General features: G+C 52.0%; 1 protein-coding gene across 1 annotated transcript; it reads right to left on the bottom strand.

The window, feature by feature from the left end:
* Window positions 1-1,904: 1,904 nt before the first annotated feature.
* DNAJC7 (DnaJ heat shock protein family (Hsp40) member C7) lies at window positions 1,905-16,012 on the bottom strand. Its single transcript, XM_071577196.1, has 14 exons — window positions 15,881-16,012; window positions 9,103-9,191; window positions 8,728-8,852; window positions 8,529-8,642; window positions 8,143-8,217; window positions 7,062-7,180; window positions 6,603-6,756; window positions 5,723-5,887; window positions 4,645-4,736; window positions 3,872-3,945; window positions 3,393-3,539; window positions 3,046-3,198; window positions 2,504-2,566; window positions 1,905-2,181 (listed from the first exon to the last, which is right to left on the bottom strand). Exons 1-14 carry the CDS (start codon window positions 15,967-15,969, stop codon window positions 2,144-2,146), a joined length of 1,497 nt encoding a protein of 498 aa, XP_071433297.1. The 5' UTR covers window positions 15,970-16,012; the 3' UTR covers window positions 1,905-2,143.
* Window positions 16,013-16,025: the final 13 nt, after the last annotated feature.

The raw sequence follows: 16,025 nt of genomic DNA, 5'->3' as shown, positions 1-16,025 counted from the left end.
ACGTCTCTGCTCATCAAGGGAGACTGAAAACAGCCCTACAGTGACATCAACACACAGAGGATGAGACATCAGGGATCCAAACACTACTAACAGGCCCTGTAGAACTTGGATCTACAGTGCTAGGAGAGGTGGGGAAGGATCGATGTGCATAGACCAGGGGTTCAGTTCTCCGGGTATTCAGTTTTGGAGCCTGAAAAGTGCCAGGACCCAACTGCTCTTGGTGCACCTGGCTGGGTTCATCCCTCACACCAGTGTGAAGGACCTTGGAATAAAGAGAGGTGGGTTTTGAAAGTATTACTCAGCACTGGCTCACTTGGAAAACTGCATTTCTAGTGAGTTGTAAAATACTCTATTCTGCAGTGCTAAATTTAAGCCCTTAAATTTTCCCTCTACGAAAGCAGAGTGTGAAGAATCCTGCCCAAACAGCACAGCAGGACCACGACAGCACCATCACTGCTGGAACCACTGCGGCCTCGCAGTCCCACCCCGGTCCCTGTCCTGCTGGAAGGACACACAGCCCTCAGGAGGGAGGAAGACAGAGACATGGCATTCAGAGCCATCAGCTCATGCAGTGAACTCACTGCAGTGTTTGTCCCTGCAGAAGGAAGGTAAATCAGGTGTTACCCAGAGTCAGTGTCAGGTTCTCTCTCCACACAGCCCGGCCTGTGAGCACAAACACCCCTTCCCTGAGCACACTCTGGTCTCCCAGGGCCCCTCGTGCTGCCAGGTCAGCCCAGGAGCCCCAGCCACGGCCCTGCTGCCCATCACTGAGCACCAGCTCAGGAGCCCCAGCCACGGCCCTGCTGCCCATCACTGAGCACCAGCTCAGGAGCCCCAGCCACGGCCCTGCTGCCCATCACTGAGCACCAGCTCAGGAGCCCCAGCCACGGCCCTGCTGCCTTGTGCTCTCCTCACAGCCCACACTGACCCTCCACAGACAGGACTGAACTCACAGAGCACCTGGCAAAAAGTCCTCCACTCTCCAGAGCACAGGGGAGGATTCTGGGAGCAGAGCCCTCTCCCAGCTGAGATTCTGCTGCAAACACCACCTTTTAGGTGAAAACCAAACCCATCTGGATATGGCCCTGGGCCAGCAGCTCATCATCCCTCCAGCTCCTATCCCTTTGCTGCACGAGAGAAGCAAGTACATAGACTGTCAGTTGAGATCTGGGCTTTGCATTTTCTTGCTGCTTTGGATGAGTAAATCACTGCCAGGAGAAAACCTCTTGTTCAGGTTAACCAACCAGTCCAGCTGTGGCACACCAGGAGCTCAGCACTGACAAACCACCCACAATCCCTGCCTGGACTTCACTTGGCACTGAACGACTCACCCACGTCATGGATCAGTAACAGGAAATCACACATCAAGCTCAACAAAATCAAGTTTAGCACAAATATGAAATATTCAAGTGGATTAATTAAAAAAAGTACAGTGTAGGAATTCAGCCCAGAGCAAATTCAATATTCCCTTAAACAGGACAATCCTGGGAACACAAAGCCCTTAATTCCAGCTGCATCACAGGGAATTCTCACATAAGCTGCTCTTAAAGCAGCATTTCTCTGATACAGAATTGTAAGCTCACACATTATCACTGAAGGTAATGCCCGTGTGGACCTTGCTGGGAGAACCATGGGAAAAAAAATAAATAAAAAGAGCTAAAAATCCAGCTGGCAGGTGAAATGGGATTGTAGGAACCTGGCTTGAGTGTTGGCAGTATTTGCAAAAGATTAAGATAACTTACAAGTTACTCCAAACCCTGGACATGCTGCTTCAGAGCCAACCAAACAAAACAGGAGATTCCTTCACCCTCTCACATGGAGATTCCAGGAAAATTCCAGGAAATCCTCTGTGCTGAGGGGCAGGAGCAGCTGAAAGCATGGGCCAGCATGGAGGGACCAAAAGATTCAAAGCTTTATTTTTATTTTTTTAATAAAGTTAACAGTAAAACAAAATTCACAAGCCTTCCCCTCCCGAGCTGGTTTCCTCTTCACACACACAACACACAAACAGAGGCTCCAACCCAGAAATGAAACTGCTCTAAGGACAACGAGACATGATGGAGGAGGAGTCTGGGGCTGTCCGTATTCGAGGTTAAAAGAAGCAGATCAGGTATGTGTGGTTTGATTTGTGTTTGTTTGCTTCTTAGCCAAACTGGAAAAAGAAATTTCCAGGCCCAGAAGCTGAAAAAGAAAATGGGAGATATCAGGACTTTCCAAACTCAAAGACAGAACAGTTCAGTGGAATCCTAAGCAGCACATGGATGGCCAAGCCCACACAACTCCAAGAGAGGGAACCCATGGGGTTTGTGGCTTTTGAACCCAGAAGAACCAGAACCAGCCACCAGCTGATGATGTGCAGGCAGAACTTTCCAAGAGCTCTTAGAACTGTCATGTAGAAGAGCCAAATGCTCTCCTCAAGCAGCACATCCACTGGGAGCCCCAGCTGCCCTGTCAGGAGATCCATGTACTTACGAATCCAAGGCTGCCAGGACACCTCACCTACCTTCGAAGCTGAAGCCTCCCGGCCCACCGAAGAAGGCCTTGAAGATGTTATTTGCATCAAAGTCTACAGGGAAGAAAAGGAATTCATGAGCTGCAGTGAAGCAGCCAGTTACACTCCCACAGTTCAAGAACTGTCAGTTCACTGACTGCGTTTCAGAGGGGCTGAGCAGGGACACAGGGCTGGCTCTGAGCCCCAGCACAGCAGCAGCAAACAGGTAAAAGCAGCTGGCACAGGGAGAACCTGTCATGGGGCAGCCTAAGGGTTTGGATAAGCAGCATTTAGGGATCCATAATTACACTACAAGTCCTGTGATAGATTTCTGCCTAATGGCAGCTACTGGCCACCAACTCGACTGAGGACAACACCCACCAGTATCCCAGCCAGTTCCAACTGGAAACACTGCAACTCTGCCACCCCAATGCTTTCAGGGACCAAACAAATCAATTCATGGAAGTATTCCCAACAGGAGGCTTGCTTTAGGGCATAAGGCAGACTCTAAAGGGTGTGGTCTTGCTAAATGCTGCCATGGCAGGAACACTGACCTCCCATGTTCAATCCATCCTCTTCCAGATCCTGCCCACTGTCATAGCGGGCCTTCTTCTTGGGATCTGACAGGATTGTAAAGGCTTCACCAACCTCCTTAAATTTCTTCTCCTCTTCCTTCTGTACTTCTGCACTTGCCCCACTGTGTCGGTCTGGGGACACACAAACAAGCAGGAAGAAGGTTTGCATTTCCAGTGCAAATGGAGAACGTTAAGCATTCCCAAGCTCCTGTCCCAGCACATGCTCTAGACCTGTGGGGTCAGAGCTGTTGTTTGCCCAGAAATTCCCTGTCCCATCTGCATTCCTGCCCCAGTGATGCAGGGCACACAGAGCCTGCTGTGGGTACCTGGATGGTGCATTAGTGCTCGTTTCCTGTACGCCTTCTTGATCTCATCTTCAGAGGCATTTTTGTCCACCCCCAGGATTTTGTAGTAGTCTTTTCGTTTGCTCTTTTTCAGTTCCACCTGTGCATTCTTTAGGAGCTGCTTGTGTTCTGCAAAGGAGCACAAGGCCAGAGGAGAGAGGTTACTTCATTCCTCTCACTTCAGGCCATTCAAAAAGCAAGGGACAGTTGAAATGAGAACCAAAACCAGATAGTCTGAACCCAGTGCACTGTCTCAGTCACAAGCTCAATTATCATCACAGCATTTAGTGCTGGGTTAGAAACCAGACTTGAGACAGGCCTTTCCAGTGCTTCCAAGGGCTTCTCCATATTGTCCTGCCAGGGTAAAAGGCTGCAAATCAGAGAATATTGTGGTGAAAGTAAAGCAACAACAAAAAACCTGGCAATTAAGGGAAATGTGCACAGCGTGCCCATGCGCTCACCTTTTGTTTTCTCTGTCTGATAAACCTTCTCATAGTCTCTTACAGCATCTTCATATTGTTCTGTGTCCATGTAACTGTGAAAAGAAACACTGGTGGCCAAGTTGGCCTTCACAGGAACATCAAAAGGGCTTCAGAACAGGCTCTCTGGGTGGATGTGCATTAGGAAAGAGAAGTGTCCTGAACTGCAGCAGGGAGTCATCTGAGGAGCCCAAACAGGGCCACTGCCTGGGAGCCCAGACACCTGCTACCTGTGGGAAATCCTGGCACAGGAACCTGCACTATAAACACAGTAAGTCAAGTTTTAGAACACATCCTGTCTAAATCCTGTTCAGACTGGACATCAGGAAGAATTTCTTCACTGAAAGGGTTGTCAGGCATTGGGACTGGTTCCCATGGAGGTGGTGGAGTCACCGTTACTGGAGCATTCAATGAACAACTGGATGTGACACTCAGTGCTTTAGTCCAGTTGACAAGGTGGAGATTGGTCACAGGTTGTATCTGAAGACCCTGGGGTTCTTTTCCATCTTTAATGATTCCATGATTCTACAAATACACCATCAAAGCCAGTGCTAGATGCAGGCAGGCAGGAGGGACCTCTCAGAGCTTCCCTCAGCTCCTTGGGAGCATAAGGAAGAGGAATAAATTCAGGACCTCTTGATGCAGAACCTTCTATCCAATTAAGGTCCAGATTTGGGATCCCGTCCCTCAGAGTTGCCAGGAGGGTGTTCCTGCCCACACACCTGTTCAGGTGCCCAGTGCCAAGGTGTACTCACCACTGTGCCCTCCTCAGGTACGCTTTGATGTACGTGTCGTCCAACTTCACCGCGTTCGTGCAGTCGTCGATGGCTTCTTCAAGTTTCCTAAGCTACAACATCAGACACAAGTGAGTGGATCCCAGAGAACAAATTCTGCATTAGGATTTTGGGCAGATAAAAGGTGTGAAGAATCTGGGAAGATCTTACTGTTTTCTGTGTCTAGAATTTTTTTTTCAATTCCCCCAAAACACTGAGCTTTTGTTCCCGAGGAAAAAATGAGAAGCTTAGCCAGTGACATGGCAGAGCTGCATGGTGTCTCTAGTGCACTCAAAAACAAGGGTCTTCCTGAAAACAATCCCATTTCTGTGTCCAAGCTAATTCCCACACAGAAGATAAATTTAAAAATATTTAAAAGAAATCTTCTTTAGAAAAAGCATTTTTGTTTTGAGACACAGCCATGTAAAACATCCATTATGTTGTCTCCAGCTCATCCAAATTCCCAGCTTTTGGAAACAGCCTGTTTTCTCTTGACCAAGTGTGGCTGTGTGGGGGAGCAGCAACAACACAGGCACAGCTGAGGGGGAAACATGCCCAGAGGACACGGGGTGGGAATTTGCACCACAGCCACATGACTGACTGTTCCTCTGGATGGTGCAAAACTAAAATTCAACAGCAGCACTGGAAGAAGCTCCAGAAGCTTTAAATTAGGTGTTTTTTTAAGATCAAAAACCAAAGCAAGACATGATTTACAGGAAGAATTGAGAAAATAAATCTGCTCATTCCCAGGAAAAAAACAAAGAGAGGCAGGGATGCCTTTTGCTGACTCGGATAAATCTGAAGCACGTCCGTCCTCTCCCTCCCACTCAGTGCAGCCCAAGTATTTCAGTTTTGTTTCTGCAGGACTTGACTGCTGCCTGTTGGGCACTGACCCAAGGGTTGTGCAAGCACAAATCCCTGACACACTGCCCACGGCCCCAGAGATGCAGCTGCCCAGCAGCCAGAGCAGCCTGTGCCTCCCAGAATAACTGAACTGTGGTTTATCACGGCCAGGGTGAGGGATGTGACAACAGACACCTGTCAGGTGTCCGGCCCTTACCTTTGAATTAACCGTCCCCCTGTTGCAGTAGAGTTTGGCATTTGTTTTGATATTATTTGGGTCTATTCCTAATGCCTCTGTGTACAGTTCATATGCTAGTTTGTAGTTGCCTTTCTTGAACGCTTTATTCCCATCTTCCTTCTTTGCTTTAAGTGCTTTGGCATTCTGAAAGGAAACACGCCTGGGTCAGGACATAAGGTCAGGGTTCAGGGGGACCAAGCACCTTGTTCTCCTGGACAAGGGCCCTCAAACACAACAGTTATAATTTGGTTTCAGACACTGCTGCAGGACACAAGTCACAGCCTTGCTCCAGCAGCTGAAATGAGCTGGAAGCACTCTGCCTTTCCCCCATGAGAAGCACCAAGGAACAGCCAGTGCCAGTTCCAGGCATTCTCCACAGGAAAAAGGTTGCCTAATGAGATGAGAACATGCCAGTACAGTAAAATTATGGATTAAAATAAAAGCACTGGGAGTTCACTTTTTGGGGGCTTATACATGTGAACAGATCTAAAAAGTTGGTCAAAGAACTACACCAGGGAAGAAGCAACATGAAAGAACAGTGTTAAGTGGATGTCAGGCTGTGGGTGGATACTGGATATGAAAGTCAGGAGTTCCTTTAGAAATGATGGATCTGGGAACAAAAAAAAGAGTGAAAGGGAAGCAGCTTCAAAGGATCAAAATCTGCTGAGAAACAGCTTCTGGCAACTTGGGTTTATCTGGTTGTCTTTGGGAAGGGCAGGACACACTGCCTGCTCCTGGAGATCAGAGAATGGTAATGCTGAGGGAGGGAGAAGGGATTGATGCAGTAGAAACAAGTGAGGTGCTTGCTTTAAAAAAACCCAGATCCTGGTAATTTTGCAGTCCCTTTTCCAGCACTTACCCGGCAGGCAAGACAGGCCTTCTCGTGGTCTGGGGCCATCCTGAGGGCCTGCACAAAGAACTGCACGGCCTTCTCGATGCAGTCCTCGTAGTAGAGGCACAGCCCGCGCACGTACAGCGCGTCGGCGTTCGTCGAGTCCATCCGCAGGATATCACTGCAGCAAGGAAGGACAGTTTCCCTATTGCCACTTCCACCAGCACCTTCCTCTGCTGAGGTACCCAGTTATTTTATCAAGTTCCTGCTACAGACAAGCCAAAAGGACAGCAGCCTGCTTGAGCAGGACGGGTGGCTGTGAAGGGGGTCTGGGCACAGCTTCCCAGGAAGACTAACAGGGATAAATTCACAGACTCCTCTTTCTCCTGCTCACAGTGTCCATTAAGGACTATTTCTTTTTTATATTCCCTCATTTACCCCACGTGTGGAGCAGGTGTTGCTCAGCCCCAGCCCCGGGGCACTCACCTGGCCACGGACTGAGCCTCGGGGTACCTGCCCAGCAGCGCCAGACACTCGGCCTTGAGGATCTTGAACCGGTGACAGGCGGGGGCAAACTCCAAAGCACGATCCATACAAAACACAACCTGGGGTGGGAAAAACCACGGGCATGAGCACAGCAAAGACCACTGGCCTTGTCTGAACAGCTGCACCACGTGTGGGATTTGTGTTTCCCAGGAAGGCGAGAGTGCAGACAGCCACTTCCACAACTGCTGGGGACACTTTCATGGGAAAATTCTCCTCGTGTATGTTTTCTGTATTTTAAAGGGGTTTGTGTGCCAAGGTCTGAGGCACCTGCTCTATTACTAGGACAGAGAACTACACAAAACTCAAGGGACACCTCTAGCAGGTCCACCCCTTTAACTCTCCTAAACTCTTAGCCCTTAAAAAAAAGCCAAGGAAGACAATCCTGTCCCTGTTTCCTGCAATATAAAGACCATTGGGAGGGACAGAAATTCATTAAATTGAGACAGTTTGGACTGGAAAAGACACAAAAAAGTACAGTACAGGGGATGATCTTCCACTGGCCTGCCAGCCATGGGCAGGGTGAGCTAATGGGTCCTTTCCATCCCTGCTCTCAGCAGAGACATCTGCACGAGAACGGGGCATTGTTTCCCAAGGTTCATCTGCTCCCTGGCCCGTGACATCACAGGGCCCTGCTGTGCAAAGCACTGTGGCTCCAGAGCCAAGGGGCCTGGGACAGGCAGGAGCAGCTACAAGGAAACAAAGATCACGTTTCATGTGAACCTCCCCAGTGAAGTGGGACCAGTGAAGTGAGAGAGAGATGTAAGATGTCCAATACAGGCAGGGCAGTTCCCACACACGGGAAATTCAGACTGACCACACATCAGAACCAAGTGATACAAAGCTGGGCTTCACCCTTCCAAAATCTTGAGCTTAGCCTGAGAATCAGCAACCTGAACAGGGACCTCAGTGTGCCAGACAATCTCTTTTGTGGGCTAAATCTGAGCCTTATGCACATCCATGGCACAGAAACAGTTGCATGACAAGTTCTTATATAAGATCACAGCAAACAAGTTCATCTCACCTTCCTGAAATCCCGTTTCTCAAAATCCACTTCAGCTATTTTTTCATACTCAAGCACAGTTGTGGCATTCTTCAGCTGAAAGGCAGAACATACAAGTGCTGCAGGACAGTCTGCTCTGAAATGCCACCAAGCCAACCCCTGAAGTGTCAGAGACAAAACTGCTGCAGACCATGCACCAATAATGCAGATGGCACGAATACTTTTTCTAGCATTAAAATCAGTTTGCAATCAAGTGACTGAACTGGTAGCCCAGGAAATGTATCCTGTGAAAAGGACACAACAGTGGCAGCTGCCTTGCACCATTTCTCCTCTGGAGAGCTGGAGGACAGACCAGCTCAGCCTCTGCAGCATCTGCTGGGGCCAGTTAAACCTGAAGACCCTCTTACCTCCTGCTGTGCCTGGGTATTCTTATGATCCAGTTCCAAAACTCGTTGAAAGCAGCGGCTGGCAGCCATGGCATTCCCGAGGGAAAGGTGGCACTTCCCTTCCCGCAGATGGCCCTGGAACACAGACAAAAAGGAGTTGCAAGAGCTGCAACAGGTGCAGACAAGGTACTGAATGAAGGGCCTGAAGTTCTCCACACACCCGTACAAAGCTGTCGTCCAGCCTGACCGACTGCTGAGCGTCCTCCAGCGCTTCCCGGAACCGTCCCAGCATCATGAGTGTGGCAGCTCTGTTCCCATAATAGCTGGCATTATTGGGACAGGTGTCTGCAGATGATGAAAGACTCACTGTCAGTGTAATGCAGCAGCTACACAACCTGTGGAACTCATTAAGAACATTGGCCCTGACCGGCATTATTGATCTGCTAACATTTCCCAACGTAATTAAAGCAGGCAAGAAGTTTCCATCCAGCATGCACTGTCAGAAACCTTGCTGGTGTGTTTGAAATCAGCAACCAGGTCTGATTTTTAGAGATGGTATTCAGCAAAGACTGATATTACCATCAGTGCTTCTCACCTATGGCTTTTGTGTAGTAGTTGTACGCTTCGTTGTAATCCTTCTTGGCATAGTATGCATTTCCTTGTTCCTTGAATGCTTCTGCTTCTCTGAAAGGGAGCAAAACAGCACATTTTCAGAGGGATTCAGCACCAGAGAGATTCTGATCATGAGGTGCTTTTGACCTCCAAGGAACCTCAGGGTAACTCTTCAATGGTCCAACTGCTTGTGGGATCTCAGCACACACTGCTCAGGAGGAAGCAGCACACCTTTTGTCCTGCTGGCTCCCACATATTCCAGACCTTTACCCAGGCCATGAACAGGGATATTAGGCTTATTTCCTGGCTAAATATTACAAAGATGAAATAGCAGCCTAAAACCACCTTTGAGTCCTCTCAGAAAGTCCAGCAGAACTCCCTGGTACAGGGAACTCCCTGGTCTATCCAATGGCCCCCTCCTGCAAGGTGCTGCATCACCTCAGGGCACAAGAGACAGCAGGAGTCCCATGCATTTATGAACCAGGGCCCAAGAACAATTTCCACGTTCAAAAGACAGCTAAATCAAAGAGAAATATGGGTGCAAGCCTCCAGCAGAAGCTTGGCACTGCCTTGGCAACAGGTCCAGAAATAGTCCTCACACTCAAGAACAAGCATTTGCAGAGACAGTTTGGGACATTTAAAAACACAACATATGGTTTAAAGCAGCTTCCCTTAAACTCCTGAAAGCAAAACTTCCCTGAGGGAAATGAAGCCCTTTTCTCTCTTCCCCCATTTCCCTTCACCCTTCCAGACGAGCAGTCCGAGAGGGAGCACACGCCGCAGAGCTGGAGCAGGGAACACCAGCAATGCTCCACAGGCCAACCAGGCAGGGAACAATGGGAATTGTATTGGAACAAGTTCCCATGTTTTCAGCCTCGCCTGGGCTGCCATTGGCAGTTCCCACACAACCACCTCATGCAGGGGTTGTTTTCACTGAGCCATCGCAGATTTCCCAGCTGGCAGAACAATGGACACAGAGTGCTGGGCAGTGTGCTCCTCACTTTCAGTTTGAACTTTTGCTGTGGGCCCAGCCACACCAGTGGGAGAGCCCAGAGCCACACGCTGAGCTCAGCTGAGAAGGGGTGGGTAAGAACTGCGGCAGAGCAGGGGGCAGAGCAGGCCCCCAGCACTGCACCCACTGCCTCCCACAGCACCCGGGTCAGCTCCTCCTGCTCCTGCTCCAGCACACCTTGGACTCACCCATGGGAGACGGGACACTGCGACCCTCCTCTGCCCCAGCCCTCCCAGCATCACACCTGAGGCAGGTGCTGCAGCCTGGCTCCTCCTCAGGAGCCAGCACCCAGCACAGCCTCAGGGCAGCACAGCACCCTCCTGGCTACGCCATCTACAACAAGGATGTGCCTGTGGAATGGATCCATATCACAGACTTTGCATGATTAAAATCTTTCCCAACAAAACCACCTTCTTTGACTATCACACATCAAACATCCAAATACAGTGGAAAAACTACTCAGCACTTCTGAAGCCTGGGCAATAAGCAGTTTCACTGTTCTCCTGTTTCTATAATCAGAAATGGAAGAGAAAATCACAGATCCTACAGCAGTTCCTTCCCTCAGAAGGCGTCTGTTACACAATCTACAGAGAAGGATGAAGTGTCTTAATGGCAGAACTCACTTGAGCCACCACTACACCTGCCCTGCACAGCAGGCCCCAAGACATGACTTTTTTGGAACTTTACCTGTTGTGTCATGAGGAACCATTGCCTAATAGACACAGTTAAAGGCTGGGTGTTAGAGCACCCCATTTGCAACAAACTATGTGGGTCATTGACTACAGCTGGACTGGATGATCCTTGTGGATCCCTTCCAACTCAGAACAGTCTGTGATAACTGCTGGGAAGAGCTGGGAAAACAGGAGACAGAAAACAGATCCATGGCAAAACCAACTTTCACAAAGCTCTGGTACTCTGAGATGCCAGAGAAACACCCCCACACAAGGATCACTGTTTTCTACTCTCTTTTATTGGCCCATTTTCCTTTTAAGCATTTCAGGACAGATCAATGTATCAGTGAGTCCGAGTGCCTCGGGTGACACTGGCAGAAAGGAGAGCACAGAAATCTCTACTGCTCACATGGCCTGAAGTTTAACGGTGAACATTGTGAAAGAAGCAGCAAATCCCTTCACCAGCACGAAGGCAAAGGGGCTGCTGGAGCCGCCAGGCTGGGCTCGGGCTCCCGGCCCCACTGACACAGGAGCACACAGAGCACACAGCCCTTGTTTACCACAGCACAGGCTCCAGCAGGGAGAACTGCAGCCCCTGATCTCACTGGGGATTGTTTCATCCCAAACAGATGCTGCAGCCTCAATGAGCTCATTCTGCCTCCTGCACTGCTGGGCCCTGTGCTCCCCACTTTTGACACTGAAGAAGAATCGTGCTTTGCTGAGAACACGCCCCCGACTGAATGCGTGGCTTTGTGACAGGGCCTGTGTCCTCACAGGGCTGCTCCACGCTGGACACAGACATGGGGAGAGCTGCTCCAAGGAGCTGGGGAAGAAGATGGTCTTTCATTGGGCACAGCAGGGGCTGGTGGGAGTGACTCTCCCTGCTAGTGAGGCAATTCTTTTTTCCTTTTATATTTGTCAGGATCCCTATTCTTGAAGTGCCCCAGTCCCTGCCACCCCAGAGAACCTGCCACCATAGAATCACAGAATAATTTCAGTTAGAAAAGACCTCCAGGATCATCAAGTCCAACCAGTGACTGATCCCCACCTGATCAACCAGATCAGAGCATTGAGTGCCCCAGCCAGCTCTTTCTTGAACACCTCTAGGGATGGCGACTCCACCACACCCTGGGCAGTCCATTCCTAACCCTGTGAAGAAATTCTTCCTGACGTCAAATCAGAACCTGTCCTGGCACAGCTTCAGACCCACCAAGACAAGCAGCAGCTGCATGTGCTGACAGTCCCCCACACACCAAGGCCCCAGGACGGAGCTCACTGTCCGCCTGGTGGGAGACGAACCAGCACAGGCTCCTTCTCGTGCCCGTGCCCTGCCTGCAGCTCAGCCCCTGCCTGTTCCCAGCACAGCAGCGCTCAGAGGAGCCGTCCCACACTCAGTGACAGCATCCCACGCCTGCCTAACAACTGCTGCCTCCTCCTCAGAGCCCCCACGCGTTGCCTCCGCCCCAGCGCCGATCGTGGCTCCCGCCCTCCCACTCCAGCAGTCCCCCCTGCAGGCACCTGATCTTCTGTCACGGGAACCTCTGGGCATCTGTAACCCCACAGCTCTTGGTCCAGGTGTGTTGGCACAGCCCCTGGGCAGGGACGTGCCGAGGCAACACCACCAGTGACAGGAATCCAGCACCTCAGCAGGTGGCAGAATCTCTCTCTCTCTCACAGCTTTCCTGACCCTCACTCCCACTCCACCGCCTGACTCTGTTATGAAACAGTGACAAAACCTTAAAATAGCCAGGATTTAAGGAAGGGTCCAAAATCCTGCCCTGGCCAAGCAATCTTTCCTGTGATGCTCTGACAAAAGGAACACACCTACTTTTTCTGAGCAATTCCTGCAGGGACTTTTTCTTTAATGGGATATGGTGCCTTTATCTGGCATTTCTGGGGTGAAACCCCACCCAGATTCTCAGCTGTCAGATGTTACTCAGCCACTGGGGTAAAATAAGTTTGGTGATCTCAATTTGGTTTACAGCAGGCAGATGTCTAGAGTTTAAAATTAGCCATTGTATTTGCCACTGGACATACAATACTCTCCCCTCCCTTCTTCCAGGACTTGGAAGAGAAGCCAAAGATTCCGTGTGCCGGAGGGATACAGGGTGGGCTCACAGAGACCCCTCCTCAAGTGAGGTTTGACACTGAGTGAGGATATAAAGGAATATGTATTTAGAACTTCCTCAGGAGGGGCAGCACCAATCTCTTGGTGCCCAGTGACAGCTCCCCAGGAACAGCTGGGGCTGTGTCAGGGCAGGGTTAGGCTGGGTGTGCAGAGGGTGGTCGGGCACTGCCAGGCTCCCCAGGGCTGTGGTCACACACACTGCCATGTGGCACACGTGTCCCACCCGGGGCACAGCAGAGCCATTCCCGGCACAGCAGCTCCCCCCATCGTGCCGTGTCCACTCTGCAGGGCAGCACAGGCAGGAGGGCAGTGACCCCAGCACCACACACGGGAACCCTGGGCCTGGACAGGCACCTGCACACACGGGCCGAGGGCTCACCCACCGGGATGTGCCAGCAAAGGGCAGGACTGAGCCTGAGCCCGCAGGGTGCACAAACCCCACAACTCTTCCTGTACCTCAGGGCAAACTCAGGGAAGACCAAAAGAGCCACAAGAACCAAAATACACCACAAGAAATGCAAGACCTGACCCAAACCTTCCCTGCAGCCACGAGTAAGAACAGCAGCTGAGCCTCAACTTTAATTGTGCCGTTATGTAATTCCTGGAGCTCGGAATTAACCTAATTCCCAGCAATGGCTCCATCACTCCTGGCAGCCCCACAGCATAACTTTTGTGAGAACCCATGGAAAGGTCTAGAATCAGCCAGAGATTTTTTTTTGAAGGAAGCAATTCCTTTTGAAAGAAGGAAGCCAGACAGCTGTAAGAATTCCATGGGAAAACAACTGCATTTACATCATGATTCATTCCATAAAAACACATTTCATGGGGAAAAAAAAGGCTGGAACTGTAGGTACTGATACCTTTTCCTACTGGATAAAGTGACTGCCTAAGTCAGATGTTCAAACACTCTGCAGATGCACAGGGGACCAAACAACTACACAAGCAGCTTCTGCTGCTTCTGGTATGATCATAAGATAATTCCAGATGAATAAAATGGACTGGATTTATCACCTGGGAAACCCACACGCCCATTTACAGGCAGAACAGGAGAAGTGGAGACTTTCCCAGGCTATCCAAGAATGACCTGGTGCCCCTGAGCCAACTCCCCACCTGCTGCCAGCCCTGCCCCGAGAGCTGGTGAGAACTGACACCCAGTCTGGAGAAGCCTCACCAAAATGCCCCTCACTCCACGGGCACTGGAAAAGCTTCTGGCTGCTCACCAACACCTGCCAATGCCCAAGTTACACCTGCTGAGCTGCTCTGACCCACAGCCAGGCCAGGCCGGGGTGTGTTCCTGGCTGTGGTAACGCCGATTCCCCGCGGAGGCACCACCGACACCTCCCAGCCCACACCGAGGGCACCACAACCTCCCAACGGGATTTTCCCAACGATTTGAGGTATTTCTTTGTAAGAGGCTTCCACGTCCTCCAGTGCTGAAGAAGGAGAAGGAAGAGCCAGAACCCAGAGCTGCCAGGAAGATGACAAGGAGATTCTCCCTGGCCCAGCTCCAGGGAGCCAAGCTCGCAGAGCAGCTGGGAGCAGGGAAAAGCTGTTCCCATGGGGGAGAACCTTTAAAATTAATGAAGAAACCAGTGACTTTTTGGGGGTGGCCCAGCCCTGCTCATCAGCTGCTCTGCACTGATGCACCAGTGGATAAAATTAACACAATTACATCAACCCATCCTGCCAGGACCCCAACAACCCATGAAGCAGCAGCAGCCAATAATTATCCTGTGACCACGCTGATTCCTGTGTCCTGGACACCCTGGGAGCCCCCTGGCACGTCTGCAGCTGCTGCAAGGCATTAGTTACAACCATCCTGAAATGCAGAGCTGGTTATCCCAAAAAGACGAAAGGAAACACTGTGACTGCAGCTCAGAATACTCTGTAACTCCTGCCCCCGAACAAAACTCATGCATGGCATGGCATGGCATGGCCAGGGAGGGAGGAAGGAGGGGCACTGGAGGTCGCTGCCAGCAGACACCTGTGCCTTCAGCCAGGGTTTTACCTCTGGCAATTTTTACCATTTCCAACACCACATTTCCCTTGCCCAGGGGCAGGAATGACGTGCCCACACAGGGCTGTCCTACTGCTCTGTGAGCCTCAGCCAGGTGCCTCTTCAGCAGCTCCTCCTTTTCTGCTCGGCAGGACCTCCCCAGGGGAGGCTCCTCAGGCCTCGGTTCCACAGACCACACCTCAGGCCATCGATGGGAGTCTGAAACCACCGCTCCTCAGAGGCCACTTTTGGTTTCGTTTACCTTTTTCCATTCCACCGAGTAATTTCCAGGAGCAGCCGCCTCCTCTCCTACAGGAACAGCTCTCCCACCCGAGAGATGCACCCAGTGCCCGCTGCTGAACCAGGGGAGTTTCCTGGACACGGATCCTCCCGCCTGCCCCCACAGCGCTCCAGCTCGCGAACACCTGCAGGAGGGGCCGGGGTCCCACCACCCGCAGCACCTCCCGGGGGACGGAGCGTTCCCAGGGCGTTTTTCCCGTTATCCACGGAAAGGCAGGGCCGAGCGAACCCTCCTGCGGGCAGCCTTCAAACGGAGCTGGGACTGGGGCGATGAGTGAGGGACTTGAAGCCTTCCCTTCGACAGTAGTTGAATCCTCCTCCTCCTCCGCGGTGTGTGCGCTGCGCCCCCGGGCCGCTGCTCGAGTGCCGGTGCGCAGAGGCCGCTCCCGGGGCACAAGGGCCCCGCACCCCCAATCCCGCAGCCCCGGGGCTGTCACGGGCCCCGCGCGGGGCCCCGGCCCGTGCAGAGGCCTCTGCCCGCAGGGCGGCCCGTGCAGGGCCCTGCGGCGCCCCGGGGAGCGCCCCCAGCCCGGCCGAGCACCTGCGGCCGTCCCGCACCGCGGCCCCGGGCCCTGCGGCGCTCCCAGCCGCGCTCCACCCGCCGGGAGGGGCACCGGCCGCGCACTCCCCGGCCGGCCCGGGCCGCCGCTCTACCTGCGCGTCTCCTCGTCGCTGTCGGTGTCGCCGGGCCCGTCGGGCGCCGCCATGACCACATCGCTCTCGGGTTCGGCCGCCGCCGCCATCTTACCGCGCGGGGCTGGGCCGGGGCGGGGCGCGCGCGCCGGAAGGGGCAGGGCCG

Source organism: Pithys albifrons, chromosome 25 (assembly GCF_047495875.1).
Source record: "Pithys albifrons albifrons isolate INPA30051 chromosome 25, PitAlb_v1, whole genome shotgun sequence".
NCBI classification, from domain to species: Eukaryota; Metazoa; Chordata; class Aves; order Passeriformes; family Thamnophilidae; genus Pithys; species Pithys albifrons.
Note: the sequence above shows the minus strand (reverse complement) of the source record. Positions and strands in the feature narration are given on the sequence as shown.

Excerpts from the sequence above, each read along its gene's own strand:
- DNAJC7 (XM_071577196.1), bottom strand. The coding sequence starts at position 15,969 with ATGGCGGCGGCGGCCGAACCCGAGAGCGATGTGGTCATGGCGGCGCCC. Across the intron at positions 8,853-9,102 it reads CTACTACACAAAAGCCATAG|ACACCTGTCCCAATAATGCC; the intron begins GTGAGAAGCACT and ends CATCATCTGCAG. Across the intron at positions 5,888-6,602 it reads AGGCCTGTCTTGCCTGCCGG|AATGCCAAAGCACTTAAAGC; the intron begins GTAAGTGCTGGA and ends GTTTCCTTTCAG.